Raw genomic sequence first — 18,950 nt, 5'->3', positions numbered from 1 at the left:
AGGCAGGATAATTCTTAGAATGTATCAGTAATGAGATACGCAATGACAGTACCAGGAAGGCTTCCGACAATCTCTGTTGACATACACAGCAAATGTCTTAATATGCATTGACGCTTTCCCTCACTCCAACTAATGATACAATAAATCACACTCTCCTGGGATGTTATACCTTTCAGCACCATAGGGGTTGAACTTCTTTAAGAGGTTTAGAATTATTGCAAGTTGTAATAATCATGGGTACCAAAGCAGCAGCTAGGCAAACAGCCAATAGGCTAAAAATTGTTGCTATAGTTACCTTTGATTTTTGCAACGTACATTAAAACACCCTAAATGAAATGGTCAATAGGTTTGCACAAGATGATAAATGTGCTGCAATAAGGGACACTTTACTTTTAAGTAGGTGGGTAAAAGGCAGAGACAGCTCGTAAACATGTATTGACCAACAAACTGACCATCATCAATTTGAAGGACAGTCAAGCTGTGTGAATAGTAGAAGATATCGACTTGGCTTTCTCTGGAAAATTAATATTTTGCATTCATCATTGTTATCACTATTAAGTTTATATGCCCTTATGACAGCTGACCAATATGTCAAGAGTTTACGGTCTACCATTAAAAACAAAAAGTATTGCAATGGAATTGTTTGGTTTCTCCCCTATTATGATGAATATGCAATTGCAATGCATTATGATACTCCCTCTAAAGGAATGCACATGTTGTCACATGAGTGTACAGGTGTACAGTGTAGTAGTCCCCTTCAGTAAACATGGCTACATCTGTGTTTAGATAACTATGCATTTAAAGCTCTTTCTTGAAAGTGATTCTCACAAGCTTGTCTAGCACACCAAGTATCACTGATAGTAACTTGTAAATAGTACCAGCTGTCACAGCTGATACAGAGAGTAATGCTGGTCTCTCATCTTGTTTCTTTGCTCATGTACAAGTACCACATAACACACATGGAAAACCAAGTTGGCAATACCCTTGGGTATAATTTACAATTGTATATCATCTGTACTGTCCATTAAAAACACACATCCACTTTGATATACAGCCCAACATCACTGGCATACTGAAGAGCAATTAAGGTGACCTCATCTTGCTACAAGCTCAAAGAGGAAGTCCTGTCAAACTTTGACGTCGGTCATTCTCATTTTGTGAATTATCGACATTGCAGCTGAATATAACTTATTATACCACAACTATACACTGAACCGGTGGTTACATATTTTCAACATTTCTGGTGAATATCTCAATTTGTTTTGCTACCTCCTTGGCTATATCATCTTGGCTGGCTTTGGGATGCTTCTTGACGTAGTCCACAACTGCACCGATGAATTGTGCCTGAGCAGGAATGATGAGACCAAACAACAGAAAGGATACAATTATGATACACCACACATAAACTTTGGAAAACATAGTAATGATGCAAACAGACAGACAGACAGACAGACTCTGCTAGAAAAGACAAGATTCATCTAATATAGGGTGTACCATGTATAAACTCTACGGGGAATCACAGTACAGTGCACTCCCGTTACAACGAACACGGTTATAACGAAATTTCGTTATAACGAAGTAAATCTTCTGGTCCCAAAATTATCACCATTAAAGTCTATGGTACAAAATTCGCTTATAACAAACACGGTTATAGCGAAATTCCTGTTATAACGAAGTCTTTTCCAAGCGCCACAGACAAAGAAAAACAAAAGAAATGTGCTCCGTTATAACGAAATGCGAATTGCTTTCGAAAATACGTAGCGGAACAAGCATATTATATCGTCTCTGCATGGGTGAACGCTTCACACCACAGTGTGTTGGCTCCTTGTGTCACGCACAGTTTCTGAGGGGAACTTGCGTTTATTATTGTAATACAGTTATCCCATCACATTTCACATAGCTTTCCAGTGTATGATGAGTATTCAGCAAACAGAATATGATATATATATATATATACGTGGTTTCCTTGTTTTCGTTATATATTGTATTTGTTCGGTTTTAACGAAATTTCGTTATAACGAAAGAAAACTGCCGGTCCCGAGCATTTCGTTATAACGGGAGTGCACTGTATCTTTAGACATCACATCACAGGGTTAATATGCATCATGCAATGTTTCTTACCCTGTATGCTTCAAGTTCATCCTGTCCACTCAGTCTCGCCCACAGCTCATGCCCAACACGAAACCCTGCGATGGTTTGGTACAGCTTCTTCCCTTCATCTCCTTTGTTCAGCCAAGCCAGCAGTCCGATCTACAATGTACACGTACAGCAGTGTGTGATAAGCATAAAACATCAAAGTGATAAGTGTAAAACAACAATTGGTCCATACTACAAGTATATCACATCATCAATCTACACTATTTGATGACAAAAATAAAACAAAACAAACCAAAACATGAGACCAAATAATCTTCTCAGGCTTCAGGATCACATTTTATTTCAATGAATGAAAAAGTAAAAATTATCACTGTTTGCTTCCTGTATGGCTGCAGAAATAGGGTCATTTTACAGTGCGCACAAATTTAAGCAATTGTATGCATGTAGTCCCTCCTTAGATTTTAATATGCAAGTACAGCTGTAAAGCGAGAGGTACATTTGACACAGTATTGTGCTTCAATTTCTTGGATATCTAATTACTACACTCCAAAACTTGATGTGAAGTAACAACCATACTTCATCTCATGCCTCTTAAAAAGCCTTTGTAACAGTACTTTGGAAAAATAGGTATTACCATTAGCCATTTCACTCCAGTTAGCTTTTACTAATAATTGTAAATAATTGGAGAAAAAAACTCTTAACTCTTGTGTGCAAATCAACTGGACATTTTCACGATTCCATGTAGACTGTTCTTTTCTTGTAGATCTATAGTGTGGTCTTGAGTACAAAATACAAAGGTCATTCCTATGATCCTACAGCAGGTAGATCTACACTGGAGAGCAAAAGAAAGTACCTGATACCCACTTCTGTCAAAGGCTGCACACAAAAATTCACCCCCTAGAAATAAACAATTTTTGTACAGGTGTGCTACAATGCCCCTAACCAATCACATGTACATAAGGAAGTGAATGCCTTCATAACAAAGAAGAACTTGACATGCACAGCATCTTGGTCACTGAATCAAAAGTCGTACACAAAAGCAATTTCCACCATGCAAAAAAATGGCCACGCACTGAATGGACAACATTTCTAAACAACCAATATGTCAAAGTGAACACCTGTTTTGTCAAAATGATGTTAATGAGTGTATTCTGTAATTAGGGATGCTATCCTTCCTGATTATGCTAATTCTCAGAATAAAATCAGTTAGCTCTTTAGACTGGACATTACTTTTCTCTGGTCTAAGCAAGCTTCCATCAGGAAAATTATGCCACATCTGACAAATGAACAGCGATTAAGGGAACAGCCTCCTGTCAACTGGCAAACATTGATCCAAGCTCTGCAGGAGGAATGGACGGAACTTCCCCAGGACTACGCCAGACAGCTTGTCCAGAGCATAAGTTAGAGATGCCTGGAATGTGTCCAGACACGAGGAGGACATACACATTATTGAAAATTGATGTTTGTGTCTGCTTTTTTTCGTCCTGTGACATTGATTTTTGCATTTACAACTTGTAAGGCTCATTCTGTTTCATTTGGTGACTTTTGATTCAGTGACCAAGATGCAGTGCATGTCATTTTTTTTTTTTTTGGTAATAAAGATAATCACTTGCTATTCGGTACTAGTATGTGATTACTAATGGATATTGCAGCACACCTGTGTACAAAAATTTTTTATTTCTAGGGGGTGAATTTTTGTGTGCGGCCTTTGACAGAAGTGGGTACATGTACTTTCTTTTGCTGCCCAGTGTATTTTTTCTGCTAACCCCATGCTACATGTAGTAGAGCTGGGGTTGAGTTAGACCAATGAGGTTTTATACATGGAGTTCTAACTGGCTGTAATTATTCAAACAGTTGTCAGATTTCTATTGATGTACAAAAGACTTCCACAGGTGCACTTGTGCCTTTGATGATCGATGTTCGACGCCGCCTTCATGCTGAGCAATCTGAAGATTCATTTTGAACGTTATCATAATGTTGGCCATATTTTGCTTATTAATTTATTAAATGAAATGAAATTTCACTTAATAATAAAGCATGTAAAACAAAAGTCAATTCCATCCAGAAATTTGCGCAGAAGTGTAAATCAGAGCTGTATCATGTGAAAATGTTTAAAATTGTACCATCCTGGAAAGCTGGTTTTTCCACAAATGAAACTAATATGGAATAATCTTCAAGTATAATTCTTTATTGATAGATATATCAGATAAGTGCCCAGGTATGCCCAGTCGAGTAATTTTCATCTTCATTTCAGCATTTTTTGCTCAATTTCTATCCTTGTGTATGTACCACCTACCTTTTATAAGAAGGGATAGCGAAAAGTAATTACCATCACAAAGACATATCTTCCTTTGAAAGTGGCTGGTGATTATGCAACATGAGACACGAGTCAATTGTCTTCGTATCTGCACGGCAGATCCTGTTTGGCACATGCTTCAACTATTTCTGAGTGGCGGCTTTGAAGATGGGATCAAAGGGTATAGGACTGTTGTTACTCCATCTCTTGAACCTCCTTGGTTAGACCATCTCTAATTTCAGCCTGGCTAAAAACAGTGTGCACTTTGAATCCACGTTTAAGTTGGCGTTACGAAAAGAAGTAAATGAAAAAAAATACAGAAATAACATAGAATCCAACAAAACAGAATGGTGGGAGATGATACGACTGTTAAGTTTTCCATGTTTTTTCAAAACAGAATGTCTATACGCCATAAACCTCTATATATTTCGCGAACCTAAATTTTCGCGAATCGGGACTTTCCGACAATTTCGCGAGTGGTTAAATTTGCGGAGGATCGTGGAGTCCTGTACTGAACGGTGAAATGTATACGCATACGTCACATTCTTGTCGGCGTTAGAGTCAATATTTTTGCATTTTTAATTTCGCGAATAGCAGCTGACTCGCGAAATTCGTGAAAAAAAAACCTCATGAAATATTTGGCATATCTACAGTAGAACTCAAAACTTATAGAGTAACTGCGGCAGTATGCGGCCATGCAGCCGTTCGCGGCAGGTACAACATACACAGTAATATACCGCTGAACACAGCACTGCACTGTTACATGCACACTACACATATACTAACACACTAGTAATCAACAAAAACCAACCGATAAAATGGGCACGATCTCTGACGAAAGTGAAATTTTCTCACCTACAACTGTAAATGACAACATATCGCATCCAAAATGAAATTTTCGGTACTTCTTAACATAACAGTTAAGAAACAATGGTTCAAGAAACTGGATTTTTTGTCGTTTTCTCGATGTTCGTGGATTTTGAAAACGTATCCTCACGTAAAATAGAACTTTCGTGAGTCGATGTGGGCCGCCATTTTTTTCGGAAAGTGGATGTTACCATCGAAAAAAAATGAGAAAACACGAGAAAGACAACAACACTGCCAGAATTGCGATCTTGTTTGCGGCCAATGCATGTGCGCCCGCTATTTTCACGTGCTTTCACAATGGGAATTGGCGCTTACGCAACGTTCGCGAGACATGTGAAGGCGTTCAGCTAAAGATCGCGGAGCACGCGCGTATTACATAGGAATTGTACATCGTGCCGCAAGCAGAAATACTACGTCGCATATCACCCTTATCGGCGAAAATTGTGCCGGGTTTTGCCCTGGTAAATCATGAAAACTGCATTGGTCAATGGTAAATTTCTTTTATGAAAACAATTGCGTTAATGAATAATCTTGTCTATGATATATGAAATGGTTGAAAATAATTTGCCTAATTTGTTTACAAGTTGGAAAAGCCTTAACAATGCTTAAACAGCTGCAAACGGGATATTTTACTCTATCTAGACTTCTAGACCTGTTAAATTACATAGGACCCTTCTGTCTTTCATAACTTTGTCAGCAACCTGCAAATAAATTTTCACTGCATGCGCATCCCTTTCTTTTAATGGAATCAAAAGGAAAACTTAAATTGTAGACCATGTCTTTCCTATTCAATGACTAGATAGTAGAAAATCCAGTCGGCTTTGATTACAGTGTAGTTGACATCTTCCCTCTAAATTTAGATCTAGATCTATATAGTCTAGAACCCTGCCCTATACTTGGATCTATGCATTTATACATTTATAGCCAAGCAGCGGTTGGTGCAGTACATACAACAAAGACAAGACAATTGTAGATTCTATTACAAACGATGCGATGAAGATGGAGATCAGATACTGAGATAGGGGCAATCATTTACCTTTGGAGAACACACAATTTACAGCGTACGGGACTAACAAGGGTCGCACCCTTCGCCTGTTTACACTACAGCACAGGCGTACAGACGGACGTCCCATCGCAACTACATTTAGGCCCCATATTTTCTTTCATTTATGCGTATAAAGACCAATCTTACCTGCTGGATAAGATCACCAGTATTAAGACGAAAAGATGATGATGTTGGTAGCTCCATATTTTGGTTGTAGTGGCTAGAGAATAGAAGTAGGGTCAAATTAGCTCAGTATTCGCCGCAGTATATACTTTCTGTGGTCCGCGAGTTTTTTCCCAGTGTTTTTCTTAGTCGTCAGATCTAAAAATAACTCGTCAACCACCTTAGAGGAAATTCTATTTGTTTTTATGATTAAATTATACGATATATATTCCAAATATAGGTTATGAATAATATTTAAAAAATAATATAAATATATATATATTTTTTTTTTAGAAACTGTGCCATATTAAATTACATTACAGTCTATTCATATTCTATCTATATACATACAACAGACAAAGCCAATCATGGCGGCCCCCTGTGCGAAGAAAGTCGAACTAGGCTTTGTGGAAAAGACGGCCAAATGGCGTCTCACCAGCCAATTTTTCCCCAGTAAAGTCGGTGGAAAACCGGCCTGGTTGAATCTGACAGATGTGCCAGGTGTCAACACCCTGTCGTGCGGACAATGTGGCAAAGTGATGACATTTTTACTGGAAGTGTATTCTCCACCTGATGAACAGGACACGTGCGCAAACACAGAACTAACAGAGGTAGAAATTGAGAGTTGCTTTCACCGCTACGTTTACATCTTCTGTTGCAGAAACCCAGCATGCCATCAAGAGCGTAATACTCCTTTCACTGTTCTTAGATGCCAGTTGCCAAGGAGAAATCCGTACTTCAGTTACGAGCCTCCGGATGACGAAATAGAGATCCTGCCCGAGGACTTAATTTCTCCAGAGCAGTTTGGAGTCAATTTATGCGCAGTCTGTGGTTGCAATGCAGGAACAACAAAATGTGGACGTTGTCATACAACAGCATATTGCTCAAAGGATCACCAAATTCAAGACTGGAAATTAGGACACAAGACTACTTGTGGGAAAGGACAAGGTACTAAAAGTGTTGGAAGCTTAGTTGACATACCGGTAATGTACTACAGGTATTGTCGTGTTAAATGTTTGATCTGATAGATTAATTCATATACATCAATTTGCTGATACATGTTTTTCAAAATGTCTAGCTTAGTAGGCCCACTAAGGTGTCTGACTGACTCTGCACAAGGAAATTTAATCGTATGTCATATAATCGGTTGTCTGCCTAGATGCAACTTTGACAATACAATTACATGTAAAGCCTGTCTTGTTCAGAGTTCAGTAGACATCCTTCATCATATAATCAACTTCATTGTTCATGATCATCTTTGGTTCTATACTTCTGTCATCTACAGTGCACTCTCGTTAAAACAAACATTGTTATAACAAAATTCTGGTTACAAGGAAGCATAAATTCAGGCCCCAACATGATCAGCTCTACCTGTATTTTTTGGTGGTGTTTACCCGGTATTTAAGTTCTAACAAAATGTTGATACCATAAAAGGCATAACAAAGAAAACTGCCTGTCCTGAGGAGTCAACTGTACATTGTAAGACCCCTTGCTTAAGTTTATACATTGTATAGTGATAAATGCTTGGTTTGATTATGTGATTCCCAGTTAGAGTTAATATTGTGTATCTATAGACATGTTGACACAACAGTATTAAAACTTCAACAAGTCATTTACAGATACATCTTCATCTGTATACATCTTCATCTGTGTAAGAATTGGGATCATATAATGTGAGAATATATAATCTGATAATTTTGCTGTAACTCATACGAATTTCACAGGCATCATTTCTGCCACTTCCAACAAGTTTCTCTTCCCCGAGTATGAACTTGTGACAGAAGAAGAAAATGAAGAAGAGAGTGATGAGGAGGATGAAGGAAGGACAGACGACAAAGAAAGGGATTCTGCTCTCGTGTCTGCAGAAATGCAAAGGGTGAAGCCTACAGAAAATTTGATCAGCGAACTAAAGAGGAATAACTTCAAGGAAGCAGATCTGGAGTCAATGGCAAAGGGAGAAACAGATGATGACAGACAATTTATGGCTTTTAAAAAGAGAATAGCCAGTGATCCAGACCAGGTAAAATACAGCTACTGACTAGATTCCCTGTGGTTGTTATGGATGCAGTTGCCACAATTTACAAAAGAACACACTAACCATTTGAATTAAAGTTCAAGAAAACGTATGTCATGATATTCACTGAAGAGGTAGCGAATGAACATGGATGTCAAACTATCTGTTATCATAATGGTTTGGTCATGACACTTAAACTGTGATGTTCCCTGGATATTGTTCATCTTAGATGCTTTGTAAACACACAAACCCAAAATGATAGATTGGGTTTTGACATTGTGGCAAAAAGTGTATGTCTGCCTTGAAGAATCTGTTGGAATGTGATGAACATTTTTTGTTGGGTGAAGAGAATACATTTATTTTTACAAAACAAGGTTCCCGCATATCATTCAGCTGACATGAAACTCGTATTACTGTACCTTGATAAGAAGTATCTTTGATGGACTCTTGGTATTTACCAGTCAACTTCCTTCATTAAATATAATTTTTTTGAATATACCAAAGTGCATTGATTTGTACTTTTATATTCTCTCACCACTGTCATCTTCAAAAAATTGTCTACAGTAAAATATTCTTGTAATTGGCCACTAGATTACTCATTTCACTTTCATATAAACTCCTCTCTTTTACACAATCACCTCTGGCAAATGTTGTTCAGAAGAGAAATAATTGTTATTTAGAGCAACCACCTCCTATCATAGGAATAAAACATTTTCATGCCATCCCTCATATTGAAATGATAAGTGACACCAAATAATGGTGAAATCTATTGTTTGCAGAAAATAGCTGCTAAAAGTGATAAGAAGTGAGGTAATGTTAATCATCCTCTCATCATTTTGAATGAGCATGAGCCTTTTGCAAAACAGCAGTGACAAGAGTGCATTACTGTAAAAGTGGATATTTTCGCGTGACTAATTTTTCGCGCTTGGCCGGGTCGGAAGAGTTTCGTGTGTTTTTAATTCCGCGGAATCAAGACATCACGCACAGGCACATATGGCAAGCAAAAATATTCGCGTGCTTTTATTTTCGCGCTAGTTTCTGGTTGCGCGAAATGCGCGAAAATTTGAACACCGCGAAAATTTCCACTTTTACAATAAATATATTTCATTAAACTAACAGGTACTGCGCTATCAAAAGGGAGGAGAGCCGTTGTATGTATCTGCTCTCCAGCAAGCAGCAGAAGAGGATATTCCACCATGTCAGTGTGGAGCCCGAAGGCAATTTGAGTTTCAGGTAAAGGTTTTTAATTTTTTTTTTCCAAGAAAGTTTTTCACCAGTGTTTAAAGCCATTGATTATTCTAAATGACAACCTTAAGATTTTTCTTCATATATTTATTCATTTTTTCTGTTTGCTCTGAAAGTGATGATATCATGCAATATTCAATATATACCTGAAAATACTATTCTGAAGATTCCTTGGGAGCTTGCTTTAAAATGTACAATATGCAGTTGTAATACAGTAATCTGTTTAAAAAAACCCATCAACAAACAAATCTTTTTGAGTAATATTCCCAGAAACACTTCTTCAAAGAGCTCTTATGGGTCATGTTAGTTTGGAACAACCTCTTGGAAACCAGGTCAGGTGGTAGGAATAATAATACAATAATAATAATGATTACACATGTACAATGTATTATCATTTAGAAAAAAACAATGAAAATCCAAATTTTGTGGATTTCTGCATTTTCACTTTATGAAAATGATACCAAACAACATTGTGCATAATCTGCCTGTATCTTGATGACATGACCGAAGGCCCAATAACATACAAACTTTTTAAATGTTGTGTGCACTTGCAAGCTTATATCTGATGGTCACTGCAAGTTCTGAGCAAATTAAAGGGAAGCAGTCCTGAGATTTTCACTGTACTGATAATTAAGAAGAGTACAAAATATAACCTTTCACCAATTTATACACGTGGACATCAAAAATTGTCTCCGTACGCGATTTAAAAAAAATAATTCCTGCAAGCGATCGTGTAAGAGCCTACCAAAAGGTGCAACGTCATTGATGCCCTACTCTCAAGTTGACAGCCGTGCCTCAGAAAACCAATTTAAGTGTTCAAAATGATCATATCTGATTTTTTCATAAAATGTGACAATATGTGGTTTTATTATTTCAAACAAAATATTTCAAGCTTATTTATATATACAATTGATATAAAAATAAATAGTAAACATGTATTTATAAATAACTAGGGATGACGAGCAGAACACCGCTGGAAAGAGTTGTGCATCGATGACGTATGACTCTCCGCCAAGACTTGCTCATTTGCAGAGTCACACTTTTTTAACCAAAATGTACGAGCTTATTTGGTGATTTGAAAGTTTGTTTTTGATGAAAGTAGTTCATTAGAGGTACCAACAACAACATATTTTTTTAAATTTCCTGAGGACTGCGTCCCTTTAAGGATTTCAGCACCCGCAGTCCCTGAAACCTCCAGGAAACTTGCAGTGGGACGAGATATAGATTTATAAATCTTTTAGCATCATTCATTTGAATGTTTATATTATCAGTTTAGTATATACTACCATGTTTGGTGGATTTTTGTTGGCTGTGCAGGTCTTGCCCCAGCTCTTGAGGCATCTGGATGTGGACAGTCTTGGGGACAGCATAGACTGGGGGACCCTTTTGGTCTACACATGTACTAAGAACTGCATGGAAGGACCTGCGTACCACCCCGAGTTCCTCTGGAAGCAGAACTTTCAAAACTCCTCTATTTGAAAATCACCAAGAAATTATAAAGTCATACTGTAGCAGAGAGAATCTACCAGTACTGATACAAGAGTGGGAACGTGGTTTGAAATATTCTTCTTTTATGATATGCTTGAATCCAAATAATGAGCACAACTGGAATGCCATCCACTGAAGGTGAACTGCAAAATGACTTGCAAACTAGGTTCTTTCATGTACCACAACTCAATACAGAATCCAGACTGTGTGTGGCTACATCTCTACCCTGGCACTGAGCTGCTCTTCTGATACTGTAAAAGTGGAAATTTTTGCGGTGTTAAAATTTTTGCGCATTTCATGCAACCAGATACTAGCGCAAAAATAAAAGCACACAAATATTTTTGCTTGCCAATTATGTTTCAGTAGTTGTCTTTTTTCCGTGAAATTAAAAACGTGCAAAACTCAGCTTACCCGACCGAGTGCGAAAAATTAGTCGTGCAAAAATATCCACTTTTACAGTAAAGCATACAAGTGCTCCATGTTTGCATCCAGTAATGATGGTTCTGCTTTCTGAGATCTGACAATTTAGTTCATGCCTGCTCGGACTGTTCATAATATTTCTGTCCCATAGTTCTGGTTGAGATGAGGATTCAGGTTTTAACTTTTTGTGAGATTATTGAAAACCACTTATATGAAATATTAAAGACCATAATGATTCAAAGAGGAGTTCAAAGTTTATTTGATGAAAATTGGTTTTGAAATGACTGAGATATCCAAATACAAAGTGTTCCTATTAAAAGGTGGGTCCCACCTTTTATTAGGACCACTTTGTTTTACTTTGTTTTTGGATATTTCAGCCATTTGAAAACCGATTTTCATCAAATAAACTTCGAACTGCTCTTAGAATTGTGTGATCTTTAATATTTCATATAAGTGGTTTCCAATTGTCTCACAAAAAGTTGAAACCTGAATCCTCATCTCAACCAGAACTATATCATCCCTTTAACTGTCATATAGTGACATGTGTCATGTAACATGTGCCATGTTATAATGGGTGTCTCCAGTTACTAGTTCGAAGCAAATGGCATTCACATGATTAAAACTTTCTTAAGCGTTATTCGGCATGGCTTCAATTTTCACTTTACAGATGGATTTCTGTGATTGCTTCTTGTCAAAAATTATAAAAACCAGACAGATTTGAAACATTCCAATCTATAAAGTGTTTGCATTGAAACCTCAGAGGATGAGAATTGGATTTGTTTATGTTTTGCATTGTCTTCCATGTCTGACAAGTATTTTAGTGTTTGTATGATTGTGGGTTTACAAATGAGACAAAAGCTACATTGTACGTGAATGACTGATTATCTTTTGTATGCTGAACAAACAGCATACTAATGTTCCTTTAGTATCAGTAAATAGTCCTCCGATGTTCACATCAAAAACAAACAAACAATGGAATCGTATCTGAATCGAAACATGTCAACACCATGGTCTTTAATATCTGTACATTTTCATTACAAAAGGTCTTTAAAAATTCTATGATTGGTCTTAAGGATATGACTCATAAAATAGTATGTTACATAAACATCTGATATAACGCTTATTTTGAATAAATTAATCGGCAAATAATCTTTTTGTACAAATAGTTACATACAATACATACAAAGAGAGCTGAATACATGATCGAATACAGATACAGAAAAAGTCATGCACAAATAGCACTTGGGGAATTAAGAAGGTACCGTTACATGTCGGAATCCATCCAAATGTCATAAATCTGGCACTGAATATTCCATTCAAACATGAACATTAAAAAACGTACGGGAAACTTCTGTCAATAAATGAAAAAGAAAGCCTTTTTCCCTGTAATATGTGAAGCCATGATTTTACATCATTTGGTATTATCCTCAGAGTCTTGTACAATTGCACACCCCTTGAAGCTTCATGGTGACATCGGCCATGATACATAAACAGCAAGGTGTCCCAGAAATTTCCATGTCAATTACCATTTCTCCCGGTATATTTTGGGGTAATAATAAACCTTCACCATTTCTTATACACTGTACCGCAAAGATTGTTGTGCAACCAAAAATACAGATTGGAAATAGGCAGGGTGTATAAGCACAGGAAAACAAATGTGCTCAACTCTTTTGTCACTTTGTCATATCTGATGTCAGTATTGACATTAAGTCCTTGCCACAATGAAATTAAGTTGCATCTACAATACACATGATCTTCCTATTGTGACTGTTGACAGAACAAATGAAATGTGTGAATTACACAATCAGCGATGATATTAAGTACTGCTTTAGAAATGAGAGATACACTGTACTTGATACTCTTTTGAGACTGTGATTATTCTGCAGGAAATGCAAGACTATGGAAAGTTCTCTAAACATACTGTTGCATTTTGGTCACTTACCGGTATGTTGACATAGACATGTTCTCTTGGATATTACAAATTGTTCCATAAAAAAAACTAATGGTAGATCAGATCCTAGATAACTTAGAAAGTAAGCAAGGTGAAGAGAGCACGGACAAGAAATGATTATAACTTTGAAAGATGAAAACTGCCATGAAACACCACCGTATCTCTCCCATCATGCCCTTATCACTTAGACCCTGTTTACAGTGCGAGGCTCGGCCACGGCTTGGCCGCGGCCGTGCCCAGCCCCGCTTCAGTGTAAACGCGCAAAAGGCCAAATGCGAGGCCAAAATTGGCCTCGCATTTGGCCTCGGCCGCGGCCAAGCCGCGGCCGAGCCCGGCCTTTTCTTGGTGTAAACGCGAAGTGGGCCAAATGCGCGGCCAATTGCGCGGCCGATTTTAGTCTGGCTTCCAAACCCTCTGCCTGTATCTTTCGCTATTCAGGAAATTAACCCCCTCAACGTCAAAAACTAGTATAGTTTAAGGTGGTTTGTCCTGCAAAGGATTCTTCCCTTCGGCAAATGCCTTTGCCCGAACGGCGACTTCGTCACCACGGAATTCATTTGGCAAAGGGTCTGAAAACCAGACAATACCAAATTACATTTGTTTACAAGCAGAGCGCCACTACGACAAAATATTGAAAGGTTTGAATCAAAAGCACGGCCGAGCCCGGCAGAGTAAACGGACAAAATTGCGGGGCCCGGCCTCACACTGTAAACGGGGTCTCGGCTGCATGTTGCGGTGCTTCTTTTCATTAGCATTTGGGATAATTTCCAAAAGGAATTTGCAGTCATTGCAGACAAAGCCAGTGTCCCACAAGCCCAATTACAAAATCCCTCGTCATGTTAACAGTTGTTTTCAGGATATCTGTGTATGGGAACCTTGTTACAACAAGGACCTAAAAACCATGACAATTACCTTGTTATAATCGGTTTCTCACAATATCAGGGTACAAAAATGACAGAAACATAAAAAGTTTGGACCTGCAAAATCGCCTTGTTAAAGAAGCATTCTTTCATTTCGGACCTCTACAGAACAAGGTTCCACTGTATTTATCAGCAAGGAAAGCAAGCCAATGATGACCCCAGCATCTGATGAAGAACAGGTTAATCATGGACAGAACAAGGAAGTAACATGACCAGTGACAATAAAACAGTAATCTTGGAAAATTACTTTGAAACTCATCTATTCTAGGGAAATTCATGTAATGTCCTTTCCTTTCCAGCATTCTTGAAAAAATAAATGAATAAACCAAAAAACATGTCCATCATTTACACATTCAGAGACAACACCCAACTCCTATCTTCATTCAAACCTTTATACAAAATGGAATTTTAAAAAAAAGGACACTACATATATTTTAACGTGATTGTACAAGAAAGACATCTTTCCATTTCATGTCGCTGCAATATGGCCGTTTCTGAGTATAGGCACATCACCCATAAATGGATTTTCAAAACAAACACTCGAACTGACAGCAAACTGCTTGTTATATCGGACACACCTACATAGTTAAACATCAATATCCATCATACTGCCACTGTGCTGAGACTAGATCAGGAGTGGCATCTTTTCTTGGCATTGATTTGCTGCAAAGAGTGTCATTAAGCTGGGTCCTTGTTCCAGATACTCTGGACCATCTTAAGGCAGTACATGTATTTTCAACCCATCATACTTGTAGAAGTTGTCACTTTTCACTACATTCCAATTCTCTACACTTTATTCAAAGAAACAGACACACAGATACAATGTATCATTTGGTGTACGGTCTCCAAATAGAGCCACTCTATCAACCTCCAATAACCCACCAACATTTATTTAATAGTCATCATGTTGCTTTTGCAATTGAGCATCACTTTTTTCCTTTTTTTTTCCTTTCCCTGTATACTGTATAAATGGAGCATGAAAGTCAAAGAAAGTGTGGAAGAAGAGCAAGGCATACATTAAGTAAGGCATTACTGTCTTTTACAAACATGATATACATGCAGTATACAATGTACATGTACAGTTAAACTCGCCTAAGTCGACATCGCGTATGTCGAATAATCGCGCAAGTCGATGATTTTAAAAAGTCCCGATTTTTCCCCATTGACTTACGTGTATTAATTCACTCACAAGTCGAATATTTTAAGTCGAATACTCGCCTAAGTCGATGAAATCCCAAGAACACTTTCACGGAAAAACCATTAAATTCACTGTGCCTAAGTCGAATAAGATTTTATTGTGCAATAAATCACTGTCAAAATCACGAGACGTCAGTTAATGTTTACATAAGAACTAGCCCGACCAGACAGGTGACAAAAAAATTATCTACAGTATCAAAATTCAAAGCGATCGCATGCGATTGTTGAACTCTCTTCGTGTTTGGAGGTCCGCTGGTACAGCCCTGTCACGCTAGCGCTACGTACGTACAGCGACTGGGCTGTGTAAACTGTAGTTGTGCGTACAGCGCAGTGACTGGGCTGTGTATAGTCTGTATATGTTTAATGCAGTCTGCGCTGTGCAGTGGATGGATGAAGCTGCAGTGTTTTCAAAGCGGAGGGTAGGGGGGAAGTTACGGGCACGGGTAAATCAGAATTACACCTCTACACGCATTTCAAACCACGGTATGGTAAACTGGAATCAATCACTGCTCAAATAGTGTTCATATTCACTTCCCCAAGGTTTAACAAGGGTGTAAAGTAATCGGACCTGTGCCAATACTAATGCACTGTCCATGCAAAGTTAGCCGCGGCCCTGCCGGGCGACCCGTGCTGCTGCACACCTCTCCAGCTCTCGGCTCCAGAGTAGACAACATACATGTACATTTATACATAATGTACGTGTGGTGTAACTGTTGTTAAGTCAATTTTTTTTTACTTACACACAAGTCGAAAATCGCCTAAGTCAATGTGTTTTGCTCAGTCCCGAGAAGATCGACTTATGCGAGTTTAACTGTACTACGTATCCCATTACATCAAAGCTACTTGCTGTTTGCTGCAAAAGCATAGTCAGTCAATGGTGCCTGACTACATTTAACTCTTTTTGTCACTGAATCACTCCAAAATTTCAGTATAAAACCTACTCTCTGTGGCTACAGAAATCTACTCTGTATCCACTTTGTGGCCTTTTGAAGACATCGCAACACCCTTACTGTTACGCACAAATATTTTATACTGTTTGGAACTGTATAACAGCCACTAAATCTCTGTATCAATGACAGGCCAAGGAGGCCAAGGAAAGATTCATTTCATTTTCTAACCAAACAAACATACCTCCACTAGTTCACATCCCATTTCTTTGCTAGACCTATCTTCAATACCATTCTTTGCTCCTTCACACTATCCAGGGAAGAAATGTCGCACCTCAGAATCCACCAGATAATGAATTTCAAATACAATTTCAAATAAGAATGATACAATATGATGCAGCTCTGAAAAACTGTTGTCCACTAAACCAACTACAATTGAGTTAGAATATCAAAACCGACTGTTACCAACATCGAAAGAGAAAGAGCTGATAACAGTGTCAGCACGAGGTGCATGTATATATGTACAGCTTGAACCTTATCAAAGGTTGGTGCAACAGTTGGTTACCGGCATGTTACATCTCAATACTGGCAGACTTTGCTGCCTAATTTTGTGCAGTCTCTGTCCCGTACATACACAGGCCTTTCTTGATGTGAGATACGAGACCATTTCTTGCATAGCCTGAAAAAACACATACCAACATTTTTGCTCTGTTGCTCCTATGCTAGGTAGACCAAAAAATAAAAAATAAAAAAATAATAATAATGCTATTCATTCTGAGACTGCAACAGCCTCTCCTTGTTTGAGGGCTATTTTTCAATTTCCAATTGGTTTTGCAGACAGCCCATGCTTGTACATATGTAAAGCTTTTACTTTTTGGCAAAGCTGCCGATCCAGGATAATTCTTGGTTCTCAGGGGAGTCAATTAATCATGAAAATGATTATAATTCTCTCTCCCTTTCTCGTTCGTTCTGTATCTTTAAGTGATGATGTTTGATTGCAGTGGACAGTTGACGTAAGGAAGGAAAGAGCTATCATTTAAGCAAATGAACACTATCATCAATAGAAGAGTGCAAGAACACAAAATTGGCCCTTGATATCAAGACCTGTATTACTGGCCACACAAAATTTCCTTTGATACAAATACATGAACATTCTGATGCACCTCTCTATTTCTTTTACCTTCTTTCTTGTGATACAAATGAATCAAGATTTTGTCTCCACGATTTTGGATTTATCCATGGCAAAACTCTGATTTCTTTTTGATTTATTACATCATCTAGCTATGCTCACAAATAACATGTGCTTACCTGACGAGAAAATCTTCACGGTGACTGCAACGACTCTACAGACTAAACATCACAAAATCCTTCTGACCTTGTACACTGAAGGCTGATTGTCTGTTGAGGTCTGCTAATATCTAAAATCATGCATGTTTGAATTTCTCATGTTACAGACTCATCAAGGATTCCCTCACTCGCACCGATCTGATACCAGGTTTGGAAAAAAGGGGGTAACTTAACGAGACCTGTGCTCATAAAATGCATAGATACATATGTATATATCTTGGCGGAGTTCAAACCAAGCCCCAAACAAGGTGAAGTTCCATGTATATGGCACACTTTTATCATCATGGAAAACATGAAGAGTTGGGGATGCACCTTGTAAATGGGTACCAGAAAATCTTGGCAGTGGTTGCAAAGCCCAATGTATGTGAATCCTGTCTTCGGAAGTAAATACATTGCGAGTATTTTGTAAAGGAATGGAAAAGACAATGATTTTTTATTTCACATTATACCATTTACCAAATCAACCCAAACGTATTTCATTCCATCACTGCTCCTGTTTTATCGTAACTTTGCAGGTTGCAATGAAGACTTTGTTGGTGGCTTTGTGAAGTAAAAAATGCAAAAGAAATGATTGGGAGCATATATATTCCCATCCAGTATGTAATAGCCTTTGTAGTGGCATGCAAGCAGTTGGCAGATTTGCATCTTGTGTCCAAACACACATTAGATGGGGTGAAAATTGTAATCATGTTTTTTTGCCAACTCCTGAAGTCAGAATGTGCCCTTTACAACAGTGTGCCATATACAGGGAACTTGATGGTATGTCTCCACGAAGGCACATAGTACACTCAAGGTTGCTCCAAAACCATACCTAGCGTGGCGACTCCTCTTCAAGGCTGGCCGACAGAGGCATGTCAGCTTTCGCCGTTGCCTCGAGGCAAGCATATCGATGTGCAAAGTAGCCATGACCTGTCACATTGGGTGTACAAATACAAAGAACTTGGACTTCATGTCAAGTTCATGATACTGTGATCCAGCAAACTGCTTTCTGGGTCACATAGTAGAAACCTCACG

General features: G+C 38.1%; 2 protein-coding genes across 2 annotated transcripts; one reads left to right on the top strand and one right to left on the bottom strand.

The window, feature by feature from the left end:
• Window positions 1-640: 640 nt before the first annotated feature.
• LOC139738633 (uncharacterized) lies at window positions 641-6,572 on the bottom strand. The gene is made up of 3 exons (XM_071649253.1): window positions 6,453-6,572; window positions 2,122-2,250; window positions 641-1,344 (listed from the first exon to the last, which is right to left on the bottom strand). The coding sequence occupies exons 1-3, from the start codon at window positions 6,507-6,509 to the stop codon at window positions 1,222-1,224; spliced, it is 309 nt and encodes a 102-aa protein (XP_071505354.1). The 5' UTR covers window positions 6,510-6,572; the 3' UTR covers window positions 641-1,221.
• A 263-nt stretch (window positions 6,573-6,835) lies between these two features.
• LOC139738622 (programmed cell death protein 2-like) lies at window positions 6,836-11,205 on the top strand. The gene is made up of 4 exons (XM_071649242.1): window positions 6,836-7,415; window positions 8,192-8,487; window positions 9,601-9,714; window positions 11,044-11,205. The coding sequence occupies exons 1-4, from the start codon at window positions 6,836-6,838 to the stop codon at window positions 11,203-11,205; spliced, it is 1,152 nt and encodes a 383-aa protein (XP_071505343.1).
• The last annotated feature ends 7,745 nt before the right edge of the window (window positions 11,206-18,950 follow it).

Source organism: Diadema antillarum, unplaced genomic scaffold (genome assembly GCF_040938485.1).
Source record: "Diadema antillarum isolate AM-2024a unplaced genomic scaffold, OU_Dant_1.0 scf00000029, whole genome shotgun sequence".
NCBI lineage: Eukaryota > Metazoa > Echinodermata > Echinoidea > Diadematoida > Diadematidae > Diadema > Diadema antillarum.
This window is presented reverse-complemented; position numbering and strand designations above follow the sequence as displayed.